At 42.0% G+C, this 18,513-nt stretch overlaps 1 protein-coding gene across 6 annotated transcripts in view; it reads right to left on the bottom strand.

Annotated features, from left to right (window-relative positions):
• The window catches only part of CTPS2 (CTP synthase 2), a 108,008-nt gene extending 94,591 nt beyond the window's left edge, over window positions 1–13,417 (bottom strand). The window contains exons 1-2 of one of the 6 annotated variants that reach the window (XM_082609606.1): window positions 13,083–13,417; window positions 6,456–6,660 (exon numbers count right to left, since the gene is read on the bottom strand). In XM_082609606.1, the coding sequence (XP_082465732.1) occupies window positions 6,456–6,621 (166 nt within the window). In that variant the 5' untranslated portion in view covers window positions 6,622–6,660; window positions 13,083–13,417. Of the gene's footprint in view, window positions 1–2,025; window positions 2,089–6,455; window positions 6,661–12,142; window positions 12,480–12,858; window positions 13,059–13,082 lie in introns of those variants that run through there. The other 5 variants (XM_082609607.1, XM_082609604.1, XM_082609605.1 and 2 more) reach the window with 5 other exon arrangements.
• Between the last annotated feature and the right edge of the window lie 5,096 nt (window positions 13,418–18,513).

Here is an 18,513-nt window from a genome sequence, read left to right on the forward strand (position 1 = left end):
CGGAGCCTGTGCTCCGCAACGGGAGAGGCCACAGCAGTGGGAGGCCCGCGTACCGCAAAAAAAAAAAAAAAAAAAACAGTGAGTAAAGGAAGATTAAAATATATATGGGTTTAAAAAATAAATAAAATAAAATTCAAAAAAATGTGTATATATTTCAGTATATACAAATATGGAATAAGACAACATGAACAAATACTACACAAAACCAAAATACCCCAAAAAGTCCCTATTACATAAAGGAATTTAATACATGACTAAAAAAACCAAAGATATCATTACAAATCAAAGTAGGTAAAATACACAGAAATAAATTTCAAAGAAATGTGTAGGACCAATATGAAGAAAACTTTAAAACTTTACTTCAGAGACATAAAAGAAGGTAGGGATAAAATGAAAGCCACTTATACAGTTCCTGAATAGGCCAGTCAATATTTTCAGTGTTTTAATTCTTCCCCAAATTAATTCATAAATTTAAAGAGTGATTTCTCATATACTTTGATAAAAGGACTGTGAAGTTAATCTTGAAGACAACTAACATTTTGAGGTTTAAAAAAGGAGAAAAGGAATAATGAGAAAAGTCCTGATAATAAAAAGCTGCAGCTATTAAAATGGTAGGCAGGAATAAACAAAGAGATCTGGAACAGACCAGAATACAAAGACAGAAATTTAGTATATACTGAAAGGTGGTATTTCAAGTCAGTGGAGAAAGAATGCAATCTTTGATAATTGCGATTAGGAATAGTGGCTACTCAGAAAAAAATTTAGAGAAAAAATTATGTTACATCCTCATCTCCCACCAAATTAAATTCCAAATGTATTAACAACATTAAAGTAAAAGCAAATGGTGGTGATCATTTTAAAATGTACAGAAACATCAAATCACTATATTGTGCACCAGGAACACAGTGTTGTAAGTCAGTTATACTTCAAAAGCAAACTCATAGAAAAATAGATCAGATTTGTGGTTACCAGAGGAGAGGGGTGGGGTGAGGGGAATTGGATGAAGGTGGTCAAAAAGTACAAACTTACAGTTATAAGATAAGTAAGTAGTAGGGATGTAATGTACAGCAAGATAAATATAATTAACACTGCTCTATGTTATACATGAAAGTTAAGAGAGTACATCCTAAGAGTTTTCATCACAAGGGAAACAATTTTTTGCTACTTCTTTAATTTTGCATCTGTATGAGATGATGGATGTTCAACTAAACACTGTGATAATCATTTCATGATGTATGCAAGTCAAATTATTATGCTGTACACCTTAAACTTATACAGTGCTGTATTTCAACTATATCTCAATAAAACTGGAAGAAAAAAAAATAAAGTAAAACCAAATGAAGCTCTAAAAGTGCCAGAAGAAAATATAGATGAATATTTAAATATTCCTGGAACAGAAAAGCTTACAGGTGACGTCAAAGGCAGAAATCATAAAGGAAACAGCTGATACATTTAGTCACACAAATGGTAAAATGAAATTTATCAGCAGAAGTAATATTAAGCAGAAGTAATATTATTTATCAGTTACTTACTTATTAACTAATATTAAGCAGAAGTAATATTACTTATCAGCAGAAGTAATATTAAGACAAATTGCAAACAAAGTAAAAATATATACATGTGGTAAGTATAGGTTAATGTACTCTGCACAAAGTATTCTTGAAAATCATTTTTCAAAATCCAAAGGAAAATTGGCATAACACCTGGCATTAGTCAATTCTGCTGCCTACCAAACAACCCTAAAATCTCAGCGACTTAGAAAACATTTACTGATTTCTCCCTCATGTTACGTAGGGGTTGTGGGTCAGTTGTGAGTCTACCCTGTGCCTTCTTATTCCAGGACCCGGGTTGAAGGAGAAATCCCTATATGGGGCATGCAGCTCTCACAGCAGAGGGCAGAAAGACGACAGAGACTGAGCCAAATTATGCCATTGCGTTGAAAAGTTCTGCTTAAAAAGGCATATTTCATATTCAGTAATATCCCACAGAGCAAAACAAATCACATGGCCAAATAAGGTGACTGACCTCTCTGGTTTGCCCAGGAGTAAAAGGGTTCCCAGGATTCAGGACTTTCAGTTTCAAAACCAGGGAAGTTCCAAACAAATCAGGAAGAGTTAACCATCCTACGTGGCCAAAGGCCAAAGTCTGTGGGGCAGGGAATTTACTCCACCCAGGAAGCTGGGTCATAGTTTCAAACAAATATACAATCTACCATAGACTTGAATAAGCCATTCCACCGACAAAATGAAAATCAAAGAAATCTAAATTAACATAATGAGATACCCGGGAAATCTCTGCCAGTTCAATGGTTAGGGCTCCACGCTTCCACTGCAGGGGGCACAGGTTCGATCCCTGGTTATCCCTTTTTTTGGTTGTTTGGTGTACTCTCAGGTTAGTAAAGTTTAAAAAGAATAGTATTCAGCAAAGGTATAAAGAAAACTGAAAAACCTGAAAAACATACCTACCCACCAAATCAGGTATTCTGTACCTAGGCATTTATGTTAAAAAAATACAGTGGAGAAAGGACAGTCTCTTCAATAAGTGGTGCTGGGAAAACTGGATAGGGACATGTAAAAGTATGAGATTAGATCACTCCCTAACACCATACACAAAAATAAGCTCAAAATGGATTAAAGACCTAAATGTAAGGCCAGACACTATCAAACTCTTAGAGGAAAACATAGGCAGAACACTCTATGACATAAATCACAGCAAGATCCTTTTTGACCCACTTCCTAGAGTAATGGAAATAAAGACAAAAATAAACACATGGGACCTAATGAAACTTCAAAGCTTTTGCACAGCAAAGGAAACCATAAACAAGACCAAAAGACAACCCTCAGAATGGGAGAAAATATTTGTAAATGAAGCAACTGACAAAGGATTAATCTCCAAAATTTATAAGCAGCTCATGCAGCTCAATAGCAAAAAAACAAACAGCCCAATCCAAAAATGGCCAGAAGACCTAAATAGACATTTCTCCACAGAAGATATACAGACTGCCAACAAACACATGAAAGGATGCTCAACATCTTTACTCATTAGAGAAATGCAAATCAAAACTACAATGAGATATCATCTCACACCAGTCAGAATGGCCATCATCAAAAAATCTAGAAACAATAAATGCTGGAGAGGGTGTGGAAAAAAAGGAACACTCTTGCACTGCTGGTGGGAATGTGAATTGGTACAGCCACTTTGGAGAACGGTATGCAGGTTCCTTAAAAAACTACAAATAGAACTACCATATGACCCAGCAATCCCACTACTGGGCATATACCCTGAGAAAACCATAATTCAAAAAGAGACATGTATCAAAATGTTCATAGCAGCCCTATTTACAATAGCCCGGAGATGGAAACAACCTAAGTGTCCATCATCGGATGAATGGGTAAAGAAGATGTGGCACATATATACAATGGAATATTACTCAGCCATAAAAAGAAATGAAATTGAGCTATTGGTAATGAGGTGGATGGACCTAGAGTCTGTCATACAGAGTGAAGTAAGTCAGAAAGAGAAAGACAAATACTGTATGCTGACACATATACATGGAATTTAAGAAAAAAAAATGTCATGAAGAACATAGGGGTAAGACAGGAATAAAGACACAGACCTACTAGAGAATGGACTTGAGGATATGGGGAGGGGGAAGGGTAAGCTGTGACAAAGTGAAAGAGCGGCATGGTCATATATACACTACCAAATGTAAGGTAGATAGCTAGTGGGAAGCAGCCGCATAGCACAGGGAGATCAGCTCGGTGCTTTGTGAGCGCCTGGAGGGGTGGGATAGGGAGGGCGGGAGGGAGACGCAAAAGGGAGGGGATATGGGAACATGTATATGTATAACTGATTAAATTTGTTATAAAGCAAAAAAAAAAAATTCTTTGTACCCCACATTTCCTCCAACTACTACCCCATTATCTTGCTTCTTCTCACAGCCCAACTCTCTTTATTTTAAATTGAAGTATAGTTGATTTACAATGTTTCAGGTGTGCAACAAAGTGATTCAGTTATACACACACACACACACAGGCACACGCACACACACTCACATTTTCTTTTTCAGGTTCTTTTCCATTATAGGTTATTACAAGATATTGAATATAGTTCCCAGTGCTATATGGTAAGTCCTTGCTGTTTAATCTATTTTATATATAGTAGTGTATATCTGTTAATCTCAAATTCCTAATTTATCCCTCCCCACCCCTTCCCTTTTGGTAACCATAAGTTTGTTTTCTATGTCCAGCACAACTCTTAAAAAGAGATATCTATACTCACTGTCTTCACTTCCTCACCTATCATTCTCTCCTCAGTAAAGTCTTATTCAAATCAGACTTTCATCTCTATGACTCCACTGAAATGACTCTCATCAAAGGTTATTATGACCCATGTATTACCATAACCAGCAGCCAATTCTCTGACCTCATCTTACCCAAATTCTCAGGGGCATTTGACACTGTTGACCTCACTTTCTCTATGGAACACTTTCTTCTCTAGACCAGAAGTTATGAACTAAATTGTGCTCCCCAAATCCATAGGTTGAAGCCCTATCCCCAATGTGACTGTATTTGCAAATGGGGCCTTTAAGAAAGTGATTAAAGTTAAATGAGATCATAAAGATGGGGGCTAAAAGTCTATAGAACTGGTGCCCTTATAAGAAGAGAGAGACTCCAAGAACATGTGGTCACAGAGAAAAACTCATGCAAGGATTCAGCAAAAAGGCAGTCTTCACAAGCCAAGGAGAAAGGCCGCAGAAGAAACCAAACCTGCCAACACCTTGATCTTAGACTTCCACGTTCAAGTACTGTGAGAAAATGATTTCTGTTGTTTAAGCCACCCAATCTGTGGTATTTTGTCATGACAGCCCTAGCAAACAAATATACTAGTGTATCTACTTTTGTGTGTATTTGAAATGGAAGTTCTCTATAGCCAAAAAAACAATTTTTAAAAAGATCCTCTGTAAATGGATGATTTTCAAATTAAAAAAAAATAAAATAAAATAAATTTTAAAGTTTCCCTTCACAGTGTTGTTTATAATGTCAATAAATTGGAAATGATTTCCTATTATTGTATAGATTCTATGCAGCCTTTAGAAGTATAGAATCTATTAAAATGTCTACAGTAGATTAAGTTTTAAAATTAGATTGAAAAAAATATGACTAGGGGAGAGATAAATTGGGAATTCAGGATTAACAGATACCTACTACTATATATAAAATAGATAAACAACAAGGACCTACCGTATAGAATAGGGAACTATATTCAATATCTTGTAATAACCTATAATGGAAAGGAATCTGAAAAAGAATATACATATGTATAACTGAATCACTTTGCTGTACACCTGAAACATTGTAAATCAACTATACTTCAATTAAAAAAATAGTATGACTCAGATTTAGTTCACTTAAAGTTCAAAAATAAGCAAAACTGATCTATAATGTCAGAAGACAGGATAATGGTTACCCTGGTCTTTTCAGATGGGGAGAGACTGGAAGGGGCATAAAGGGGGTTTCTGTTTCTTGAGCTGGAGGCTGATTACACATTATGTTCATTTCATCTACTGGTACTTATGATTTATATACTTTCTTGCTTGTATGTAAAAAGTTTAAGAAGAAAGTATGTAAGGGCTAGTGCCTTTTTAAAGATAATTAGTATAGGGACTTCCCTGGCGGTCCAGTGATTAGGACTCCGTGCTTCCACTGCAGGGGGCACAGGTTTGATCTCTGGTCAGGGAACTAAGATCCCACAAGCCATGCGGCATGGCCAAAAAAATAATAATAAATAAATAAATAAATATAATTAGTATATACACCAAAATTTCAACATTAACAATAATTATTCCAAGTGGTGGGAAATGGACGATTTTTATTTTCTTCAGGTCATTCTATATTGTCAATATATTCTATATTGCCTGAGTTTTTCTCTTAATGAAATGTTGAGAAATATATTACCTTTATGATAAAATAAAACAAAACATAATCCATACTACAAAAGGTACAGTGAGGGGCTTCCCTGGTGGCGCAGTGGTTGAGAGTCCGCCTGCCGATGCAGGGGACACGGGTTCGTGCCCCGGTCTGGGAAGATCCCACATACCGCGGAGCGGCTGGGCCTGTGAACCATGGCTGCTGAGCCTGCGCGTCCGGAGCCTGTGCTTCGCAACGGGAGAGGCCACAACAATGAGAGGCCCACATACCACAAAAAAAAAAAAAAAAAAAGGTACAGTGAGAATGGTATCCTCACACACTGTTTTCCAAAAGGGTGGACTAATTTAGAATGTCATCAGCAATCAGAAAAATGTATCAATAACCATGAGAACATTCACAGATCCAAAATGTATGACCCAGCAGCTCTACTTCTGGAACTCTATCCTAAAGAAATTACCCAAAATACAAGAAAGAACCTCAATTTAACGCAGTGCTTTATAGGGGGGAAGTGGTCCTCCCTCATACCGTGCTCATAAGGTGAAAAAGTGCCCGCATCGATGTTTATATAGGGGTCGATTTTGATGGCAGTAACTCGGAGTCCACATGATTTTAGAATCGTCCCAATGCTGCTTGCTATGATCCCTTTACCGATGCCCGAGATGACCCCACCAGTGACCAAGATGTACTTCATTGGCAGAGGAGTGGCTGAGTGACAGCACCCAGATAGAATCTGAAAGGTAATGAAATTAAGGGTCAGGGAAGAGAAACATGTTCTTAAACCAGTAAAGTGGAGAGTGTGTTGGACCAGAATTTCAAAAGTACACAGCACTTTTTCTAAGTATGTGAAACAAAGTCTTATCGTCTAGGTTTTTCTTTCTTGTCGACATGCAGGAAGCTCCGGATACAGCAAAATGTTTGGCTCCATTACCCTGATTTTACATTTACCCCAACTCTGTCGTGTGACAAACTTCATCATAAGAAGCCAAAATTCTCTGGGATTCAGAAGCATGGTAAAATTTTTAAGAGATCAGGCTTTGGAGTCAGATCTGTACTAGCTATACCTGGGCGAGTTACTAATCCTTTCTGTACCTGTTTCTACATCTGTGAAATGGAATAAAAAGTACCAATCCCTTGGAATATTTTTCAGCACTAAAAAGAAATGAGCTACCAATCCATGAAAAGACATGGAGGAAACTTAAATGCATGTTATTAAGTGAAAGAAGCCCATCTGAAAAGGCACATACTGCATGATTCCAACTATATGACATTCTGGAAAAGACAAAACTATGAAGACAGTAAAATGATCAGTGGTTTTCAGAGGTTAGTGGGGGGAGGGAAAGATGAATAGGTGGAGCATAGAGGATTTTTAGGACAGTGAAACTATTCTGTATGATTCTATAATGGTGGATACAGGTCATTATACATTTGTCCAAACTCACAGAATGTATAACACCAAGAGTGAACTCTAATGTAACCTATGGACTTGGAATGATAATGATGTGTAGCTTCATTGACTGTAACAAATGTACCTCTCTGGTTCAAGATTTTGATAATGAGGAACGCTGTGGGCATGGGGCAGTGGGTGTACGGAAACTCAGTACTTTCTGCTCAGTTTTGCTGTGAACCTAAAATTGCTCTAAAAATAGCCTATTTGGGGGGACTTCCCTCGTGGTGCAGTGGTTAAGAATCCGCCTGCCAATGCACGGGACACGAGTTCAATCCCTGGTCCGGGAAGATCCCACATGCTGCGGAGCAACTAAGCTCATGCACCACAACTACTGAGCCTGCATGCCACAACTACTGAAGCCCACGCGCCTAGAGACCGTGCTCCGCAACAAGAGAATCCACCGCAGTGCGAAGCCCGCGCACCGCAACAAAGAGCAGCCCCCGCTCGCCGCAACTAGAGAAAACCTGAGCACAGCAACAAAGACCCAACGCAGCCAAAAATAAATAAATTTTTTAATTTAAAAAAATAAAATAAAATAAAAATAGTCTATTTTAAAAATCAATATTCCCAACGCAGCCAAAAATAAATAAATTTTTTTAATTTAAAAAAATAAAATAAAATAAAAATAGTCTATTTTAAAAATCAATATTCAAATATGCCAACATTTTTAAAAATCTTGGGACTTCCCTGGTCTCCAGTGGTTAAGACTGCGCTCTCAATGCAGGGGGCCCAGGTTCAATCCGTGGTCGGGGAACTAGATCACACGTGCCGCAACTAAGACCCGACGCAGCCAAATAAATAAATATTTTAAAAATAAAATAAAAAATCTTGCGGATGGTTGTGAGGATTAAATGAGCTAAGGTATAGATCAGAGGTCAGGAAACCAGGGCCCACAGGTCACATCTGGCCCACTGTCTGTTTTTGTATGGTCGCCAAGCTAAGAATGTTTTACATTTTAAATGACTGAGAAAAGATCAAAAGAATATTTCATGACACATTAAAATTGTATGAAGCTCAAAGTTCAGTGTCCATAAATCAAGTTTTATTAGCACACAGCCATGTCCATTATTTACATATTGTCTCTGGTGGCTTTCTGGCTCAATGGCAGAGCTGAGTAGCTGGGAAAACAGAGACCTCTGGCCCACAAAGCCTGAAATATTTACTATCTTTTATAGAAAATGTTTGCTGATACCTGGCTTAGAAGGGGTCAAAATTGACCCCTATATCAACATACAGTAAGAACTTAGTAAAAGTTAGCTACTAATGTCATTATTAATAATAATAAATGTATCCTCCTTAACTATGCATGTGGAACACTGAATCTGTTCCTTACCCATCCATTTCACCATGCAGAAATATTCAAGCAGAAAAAAAAAAAGAAAATATTATGTCATAAAGAAATTTTATTTGACTTTCCTGCTGCTGTGTGATTCAAACCCTTTTGTTTTAGAGGCAGACAGGAAGCCCAAGAGCTACTTGGGCTACTCTACTCTGAGAACTCTTGTTTTCCCCTTGAGCCTGGGCAGGGGCCTTCTGCGCTTGCCATTTCACCATGCACGTGAAGGTGAGCCTTAACGGCATTATTCGTGTGGTCCTGACAGGCAAACAAACGGCCAACTAAGACTATTAATAGAAAATCGCAACTACAAGAAAAGAGAGTAACTAACAAAAGCTAATAACTCTAAATCCCACTTTCTATTGTAATTCACAAGTGTTTTTAAATACCTGGAAATCAAGCTCAAATGCAATCAGGTAGGAATGATTTCAGCTACCCGCTTATCCTATCTGCCTGTCTTCCCCAAAGGAATGCCTATTCTGATTTTGTAGTTTCCTCTACTTTCAAAACCAACTAGCTTGGCTTTCCCTGGTGGCACAGTGGTTGAGAATCTGCTTGCCAATGCAAGGGACACGGGTTCGAGCCCTGGTCTGGGAAGATCCCACATGCCGCAGAGCAACTGGGCCCGTGAGCCTACAACTACTGAGCCTGCGCGTCTGGAGCCTGTGCTCCGCAACAAGAGAGGCCGCGATAGTGAGAGGCCTGCGTATCGCGATGAAGAGTGGCCCCCGCTTGCCGCAACTAGAGAAAGCCCTCGCACAGAAACAAAGACCCAACGCAGCCAAAAATAAATAATAAATAAATTAAAAAGTAAATAAACTAGCTTAACTTAAAAGGTGTAGAGCCCTTTCACTTCAGAGCTGTGAGTTCAATTTGAATTAGCTGACCACCGTCAAGGCGAGTAAACTGAAGCCATCCAAAATATACAAGTCCCATCCCAAATGGCTTCCTTAAGTCCCTGGGCCTGCCTTTCTCTACACAACACAGTTGATCATGTTCAATGTCACCGTTCCTCTTTACTAGCCACCTGGCCATCCACTCACCTGAGCTAGCCTAAAAGATTTTCAGTCCAAACCCAGAATGCTACTCCTATAGATCCAAAATGTATCTGAATATTCATCTCTTGCCGCTTCTACTAGCCAAGGTAGTCGTTAGAGTGGGAATTTCATCACAGTCTTCCCTTACTCATCCCACTGTTGATTTTTTTCTTTTTCAATAAGTGTCCCTCCTCTGGAGTCAGACAGCCTGAGCTCAAGTGCTGTCACTCAGTAGCTATGACCCTGGGCAATTTCAACTTCTCTAAACCTCAATTTTCTCCACCTGTGCAGTACACAAATAATACCAGTGCCAGCCTTATAGAGCTGTATGGGTAGTTACAAAGAGAGCACCCAAGTGCTAAGTCAAGGTGAGCTCTTATTTTTCAGAGCCCTATACTCACTGATTCAGTCAGCTCATAAACGTTTATGCAACAGGCAGAGGAGGAAAATCTGCCCCACCAAAATGTGCCTCTTTGGCATGAGCATTAATTTAGTTTGATTATTTTTAAGAAACAGAAGACTCAGGAAGTCCTTCTTTTTTATTGCCCCCTTTGCTGCCTAAAGAATTTAGATAAAGGGCCTGTTCCTGGCATAGAGCTATCACCAGAGATACCTTCAGAGAATATGAGCTAGATGTGGTCGGGGAAGCTCTTAGAGATCAGAGTCCACTCTGTGTACCGTCTCTGCCTGACCTAGCAAACATTTGTTTACCAAAATATTTGCCTTTTCATCTCCATGTTAATTGCCTTCTTCCCCCTTTTTTTTTAAACTATTCATTTATTTAGTTTTGGCTGCGTTGGGTCTTTGTTGCTGTGCGCAGGCTTTCTCTAGTTGTGGTGAAAGGGGGCTACTCTTTGTTGCAGTGCGCAGGCTTCTCATTGTGGTGGCTTCTCTTGTTGTGGAGCTTGGGTTCTAGGAGCGTGGGCTCAGTAGTTGCAGCTCGCAGGCTCTAGAGCACAGGCTCAGTAGTTGTGGCACATGGGCTTAGTTGCTCCACAGCATTTGGGATCTTCCTGGATCAGGGCTCAAACCCATGTCCCCTGCATTGGCAGGCAGGTTCTTAACCACTGCGCCACCAGGGAAGCCCTGCCCTCTTCCCTTCTGAGGTCCCAAACTACTACCCACAACATCTTCTTTTCTCTTGAGCTGAAGATGGTATTTAAGGCAAGGGTTTCAACCATTTTAGCAAGCGACTAAGTTTTCCTGGGTCTCTCCCATGTATACACATTATTAAACTTTTATTTGATTTTCTCCTGTTAATCTGCCTCATGTCAACTTAATTCTTAGACCAGCAGAAGAACCTAGAAGGGTAGAAGGAAATTTTCTTCCTCCCAGACAACTATATGCTTGACGTGTTCCCAGGTCCTGTGGATATGGGTGTGAACAAAAAGTCAAGGTCCCCATCCTCTTGGTCTTCACCTTTCCTGTTGGATAAAGGGGCAAATAAGCTGTTCTGTAACTACCTTATTCTGGCACTGTCACACTATTAAAATGACTTCCCATCTGTAAGAGTTAGCAAAATGGAAAAATGCCATAGAAAACTGGAGAGTATTTATGAGAAGGCACATTATGTGGTTGTCAAAAAGCCTAAGAATCTTTCATATAAGGTATGCTTATGTTACACAACAGAGCAGGATATAAAATTAAATATATTTTTATCTCAACTGTTTTTTTTTTAATTAAGACTGGTCAAATTACACCAAAATGCTACATTTTAATATATATTTAGGTGGTTGGGTTGCAGGCAATTATTACTTTTCCATATTTTCAAAAGCACAAGATACCTTTTTAAGCATATCAGATATTTTACAAAGTCCTTTTTGAAAATGTAACAATATCAAGGAGACACCTAATCCTTTCTATTTTAAGCAAACAAGTAAGTTTGAAGCAAAATTTTAAAACAACAGGAAAAGCAGGTTCTTCAAGCTACTTCTAGAATCGGGATTTTTTTTCTCTTGTGAAGACCATTATTTACATTTACTCTTATATGCAGTGAGCAGACCCAATTGTCTGTAAAATAGGCATGTGTAGGGCTGTCCACTGTCCAATAAAAACATTAAAAAAAATTACACTGTGTAATTTTAAATTTTACAGTAGCCATATAAAAAGTAAAAAGAAACAGATTAAGTTCATTTTAATAATATCTTATTTAACCCAAGGTATCCAAAATACTATCATTCAACACATAATCAATTTAAGAATATTTTGGTGAGATAATTTACAACCCCTTTTTTTTTTTGTAATGTCTTCCGAAATTAGGTGTGTCTACGCACAGCACATCTCAACTCACACTGGACAGTGCAGGCCTAAAGCAACTAAAAACAGAAGCAAGAAGAGATACTTTCTCAATGACAACCATTTAAAAAGTAGTCAAAAACAAAAGAGTACTTACTGCATGAGCCCACTTTATGAAGTTCTAGAACAGGCAAAACTAAGCTCTGATGGAAATCAAGGGGTGAGGGCGGTTGTGGATCGACCGGAGAGGAGCACGAGGGAACTTTCTGGAGTGATGGAAATGGTCTATGTCTACGTTGGGGTAGTGGTTACACTGGTGTATAATTTGTCAAAATCCCCGATCTGCACGCTTAAAATGCGGGCATTTTACTGAACGTAAATTAGACATCAAATGTGGAGAAACTGTTTTAGAAAGAAAGCTATGTTGTAGCAGCAGCGGACTCGGGCTCAGAGCGCCCTAACCAGCTCCGACCCGGGAAACGGGAGGGTCGCGGGGGAGGAGACAGAAAGGCCATCTCACTACGCCCGGGGCTGCATTTCCGCCAACGCCATCTCGGGGCTCCCGGGGCCCGGGAGGAACCGGGCGGGGGCCGCGGCGGGCCCCAGCGCCCGGTTCCGAGGCGGGGTGCGCGCCGAAGCGCCGCTCGCGGACGCGGCGCTCCGGAGCCCGGGCCGCGGGCCGCCGCAGGGCGGGCTCCCAGGGCCCCGGCCCTGCCCCGCCGCTGTCTGCCCGCGGGCAGAGAGCACAGGGTGCTGGGACGCGTGCGGCGGCAGCCCTCGGAGGGGACAAAGGCTCCCGGTCCCCTGTGCGCGCCGGGCTGGGGCCGCGGGATGGAGGGCGGCCCCGGCGCTGAGGCCCGGGCGGGGAGTTACCTGTGCTTTGCCGGCGGCGGTGGCGCGGAGGGTGGCCGTTGGAGCCGGCGAGCTCCGCCCCGAGGCCCGCCCGCGCTCACCTGTCGGGCTGGGGAGGGGTCCGCCGCCAGCGGCGTCCCGAGTCGCCCCCGTGTCCCTCCCGCCGCCCGCGCGGGCCTCGGGGTGCATGGCGCCTTCCTCGCCCACCTCCCCCTCTCCTGCCGCCGCGGGCCCCACTGACTCACGCCGGTGAGCTCGGGGTTGGCACCCGGGTTTGTGCAACGCTCCGAAACAAGCGCCCCAAAAGTGACTCCTCAAGCGTTGGTGGCTTCCCGTCACCCTCCGCCCTGGACGCACTTTGGCCCCAGGCCTCGCTCAGCCCGGGGACTGCCCCTCCCCTCCGCGGCTTGCTGAGCACCGGCACCTCGGAGACTCGGGTGAACGCCAGGTCCCGGCGCCCCGGCCCCTCGGCACGCCCAGACCCTGCTCGGATCCTCGCGTCCCGCTCTCGGCGGCGCCGGAAAGAGCTTCTCTCGGTCACGGAGACCAACTGCGGGAGCGCCGAGCAGAGGACGACGATCAGATGGGATGCCGGCCTTTGAGGGGCTCACAATCTGGGGGGAGGGCTACACCTCTACTGGAATCAGTAAGGTTCCTGGAACAGTACGCGTGTAGCAAAACTTTAAATTTAAAATGCGAGGGCAGAAGGACGACAATCAGGGCTTCGCCGAGTGACTTTTTAAAGAGTATTTGGAGGATGGTTAGTGCCTTGGTGCCAGGAAAGGACACAGGAGGTTTTTGTTTGTTTGTTTGTTTTGGGTTTTTTTTGCATTACGCGGGCCTCTCACTGCTGTGGCCTCTCCCGTTGCGGAGCACAGGCTCCAGACGTGTAGGCTCAGCGGCCATGGCTCACGGGCCCAGCCGCTCCGCGGCACGTGGGATCTTCCCGGACCGGGACACAAACCTGTGTCCCCTGCATCGGCAGGCGGACTCTCAACCACTGCGCCAGCAGGGAAGCCCCCGGGAAGCCCCCGCAGGAGGTTTTTAAGGCCAAGGGAAGAACATAAACCACTGAAGGAGAGAGGATCAAACTAGGGACAATAGGAGGGTTTGGAATCAGACGGAAGGGTTAGGAAAGTGGTGAAAATTTTGAATGACCAGGTGAGTCACTAGAGGGCCGAGTGAGGAGAGCATCATTGAAGACCCAGTGGAGTCTAGAAACCATCATTGTGTAATGACCTCCAGCTATAGTTGTGCAAGATGTCTACAGGTCGGTATATAAATATTGATATTGATAAAACCAGAGTTTGCTGGTTGAGTAGAGTAGAAGGATGAGAGTGAGGAAGTTAAGGGCACTGAAAAAATGTGATGGTAGTGACGCACCAGGGGTCTAGTCCCCAGAGGAAAGGAAGGGAGAGGAGCAGGGAGCGGATAGACTGGAAGAGAGAAAAGAGATGGACCAAAAGATGAGGGCCTGTGGGAATGAAGGAACTGAGGAGTTGTCACCACAGTGTGGGTGTCGGCGATGTCAAAGGGGAAGCAATTCCAGGAGATGATCCAGTTTAGGGTCTGACTCTGGAACGGGGTCAAGTGAGATGGGCGTCACTGGAATTGGGTCTAGCGCCCACCAGGCCAGTGTGGGGGACATTGAAGGCCCCCGGAAGGATGGCGGAAATTGGAGGAGTCAGTTGAGGCCAAGGAACCAAGTCTCCAGTGAATGTGAAGAAGCAACCCCGAAGCTAGTAAATGACAGCAACAAAGAAGGGTAGAGGGATGTCTGGCAGAATTTGATGAGTTTCAAAACAAAAGGGAGTTTCTCCCTATCAAGAATGACAGAGCAGGGCTTCCCTGGTGGCACAGTGGTTGAGAGTCCACCTGCCGATGCAGGGGACACGGGTTCGTGCCCCGGTCCGGGAAGATCCCACATGCCGTGGAGCGGCTGGGCCCGTGAGCCATGGCCGCTAAACCTGCGCGTCCGGAGCCTGTGCTCCGCAACGGGAGAGGCCACAAGAGTGAGAGGCCCGCGCAACGCAAAAAAAAAAAAAGAATGACAGAGCAGTGCCATGGAAGAAGCAGTAAGGAGCTGAGGATGGTGATGTCAACTTCTGGGGAAATGAGCAGAGGGTCCACTCAGCAGGAATGGTAGGGAGACCCAAGTCTCCATGGAGGCCAAGAAATAATTTTTTTTTTTTTTTTTTTTTTTAAGGAGAAAGCACCGTGTAAAGAGGCCGGAAGCACAGAGGGCTTTGTTGTGAAACAAGTCTTCCAGAGGACCCAGTGGAAAGAATGCTTGTGAAACAGGTTGACATGGACGGTGATACTTAATACCCGCTATATATGTAAGGCTTCCCTCCACATTTTGGTACTTTGTTTCCTTTTTACAACCAGGACAACTATTAAGATCCCCTTTTTATAATGAAGAACCTGAGGCTTAGAGATGTGAAATGCCCTGACCAAAATATCTGTCCCCAAAGTCAGACTCTTCACCACAGGATATAAGGTCTCATCCTTATTCTATTAATCTACGAGGTCAACAGATGAAGGATACTTTGTGAATACAAAGGGGTTATGATAACTATTGTATCATTAATCCAAAATGGGAAAATATTTGAGCAGAAAAACAAATTTGATAACAGGGTTCAGATTGACTGATTTGTGTGGGATCAGAGAGTACCCTCATTCACAGGTGTTTTATTCATGGCCTGTATAGCATTGAGGATAAAAAAGAAGAAGAAAAAGAAAAAGAAGTCTGTCATTAAGTTGACGGCTTGTGTTCTTTTTTACTTTATTTTTTGGCAGGCGCCGAGTGGCATGCAGGATCTTGGTTCCCCTTCCCTGACCAGGGATTGAACCCATGTCCCTGGAAGTGGGAGCGTGGAGTCCTAACCACGGGACCACCAGGGAAATCCCTCGTGTTCTTTTATAATCTTTTGTTTGGAAGAATTCTAACCTTCAGGACGATTGTAAACCCTGGGGAACATGGACTTCATCATGATTTTGGGTGGAGATAGAGCAAAAGTAAGGCTGAAAGGGATGGCCCCCACCTCTGCTATCAGAAGGGTCAGCACTGTATTCCTTTCATAGGTGAAGAAACTCTAAAGGGAAAGGATGAGTAATGAGTCAAGTTTACTCACCCATTAGATAGTGGAGTTAGTACCCCTGTCCTAGGCTTCTGACCGAAATTCCAGGCTCATTCCAATCACCCTTGAACCAAATATCCTTTTTCTGGAAAGTGTTGACCACTTTCAGGTTCTGACTAAATCCTAGAAAGGCATTGGTCCTAAGATACCTCTTGACTTTCAAAGGTTAATCAATACCCAGACTCTGAAAACAGGTTGGAATGTCATTGATGCCACGGAATTGTACACTTAACAATGGTTAAAATGGCAAGTTTTATGTTATATATATGTTTACACAGTTTAAAAAATTAATGGGGCTTCCCTGGTGGTGCAGTGGTTAAGAATCCGCCTGCCAATGCAGGGGACACGGGTTTGAGCCCTGGTCCGGGAAGATCCCACATGCCGCGGAGCAACTAAGCCTGTGCGCCACAACTACTGAAGCCCGCGCGCCTACAGCCTGTGCTCCGCAACAAGAGAAGCCGCTGCAATGAGAAGTCCACACACCACAACGAAGAGTAGCCCCCGCTTGCCACAACTAGAGAAAGCCCGCACACAGCAACGAAGACCCAACGCAGCCAAAAATAACTTAAATAAATTTTAAAAAATAATAATGGTGTAATACAACAGAAACCATTGAATTGTACTGTTTCAACAAGTGTGGATGGCATGTGAATTATATCTCGATAAAGCTGTTTGGAAAAAAAAAAGGTTGAGCCTGTTAAGCTAAAGTCCTGGAGCACCCTCTTACACTGTTGGTGGGAATGTAAACTGATACAGCCGCTATGGAGAACAGTATGGAGGTTCCTTAAAAAACTACAAATAGAACTACCATATGACCCAGCAATCCCACTACTGGACATATACCTGGAGAAAACCATAATTCAAAAAGACACATGCACCCCAATGTTCACTGCAGCACTATTTACAATAACCAGGACATGGAAGCAACCTAAATGTCCATCAACAGAGGAATGGATAAAGAAGATGTGGTACATCTATACAATGGAATATTAGCCATAAAAAGGAATGAAATTGTGTCATTTGCAGAGACGTGGATGGACCTAGAGACTGTCATACAGAGTGAAGTAAGTTGGAAAGAAAAAAACAAATATAGTATATTAACACATACATGTAGAATCTAGAAAAATGGCATAGATGATCTTATTTGCAAAGAAGAAATAGAGACACAGACATAGAGAACAAACGTATGGATACCAAGGGGGAACGGGGGGTGTGTGGTGAATTGGGAAGTTGGGATTGACATATATATACTACTATATATAAAATAGATAACTAATGAGAACCTACTGTATAGCACAGGGAACCCTACTCAGTGCTCTGTGGTGACCTAAATGGGAAGGAAATCCAAAAAAGAAGGGATATATGTACACATATGGCTGAATCACTTTGCTGTGCAGCAGAAACTGACACAGCAGTGTAAAGCAACTATACTCCAATTAAAAAAAAAAAAGTCCTGGACCAGAATTGTAAATATACCTCAGGCTGGAAAACTGGAGAGCAAGGAAATCAGAATTGTAATCTGTCTCCCACATACTCACACAGGTCACTGGAACTAGGCTACTCTCCTCAAGATGGTGGGGGGTGGAGGAATACATAATGCTTAAGACTGTGCTTGGGAAATACATTCATGAACTCCCTACTCTGAAGGGGGAATTGTTCACTTGGCCAGTTTTTTGTTGTTGTCCATTTGTTTACACGTTATTGTGGGAAAAGTTGAATATATAGAAAAGCAAACCTAAAACTTGAACTTCAACAATTATCAATCCATGGCCAGGTTTGTTTCATCTGTATCCCCACCCATTTCCCCCAACCTGTATTAATTTGAAGCAAATGCCAGACATCCTATTATTTCATTGGTAAATATCTCAGTATGACTCTAAAAGATTAGAACTCTTTTAAAAACACACACACACACAATTACCACAATTTAAAAATTAATAATTCCTATGTCCATCACACATGAATGGGTAAACAAAATATGGAATATATATACAATGGAATACTCCTCAACCTTTTTTAAGATAGCCTGCTTTTTTGTTATATTCACTGGTTTGTTTTTTATTTTTTAGATTTCACATATAAGTGATGATATACAGTATTTGTCTTGCTCCGTCTGATTTATTTCACTAAGCATAAAACCCTCCAGGTCCATCCATGTTGTTCAAATGGCAAAATTTCATTCTTTTTTATGCTGAGTAGTATTCCGTTGTATATATATATAACACGTCTTTACCCATTGGTCTGTTGATGTACCCTTAGGTTGCTTCCATATCTTGGCAATTGTAAATAATGCTGCTATGAACATTGGGGTGCATGTATCTTTTTGAATTAGTGTTTTCATTTTCTTTGGATATATACCCAGGAGAGGAATTGCCAGATCGTATGGTAGCTCTATTTTTAATTTTTTGAGGAACCTCCATAACGTTTTCCACAGTGACTTCATCAATTTACATTCCCGCCAACAGTGTGCAAGGGTTCCCCTTTCTCTACATCCTCACCAACGTTTGTTATTTGTGGTCATTTTGATGATAGCCAT

This window comes from Mesoplodon mirus (assembly GCF_964341445.2).
Source record: "Mesoplodon mirus genome assembly, chromosome: X".
NCBI classification, from domain to species: Eukaryota; Metazoa; Chordata; class Mammalia; order Artiodactyla; family Ziphiidae; genus Mesoplodon; species Mesoplodon mirus.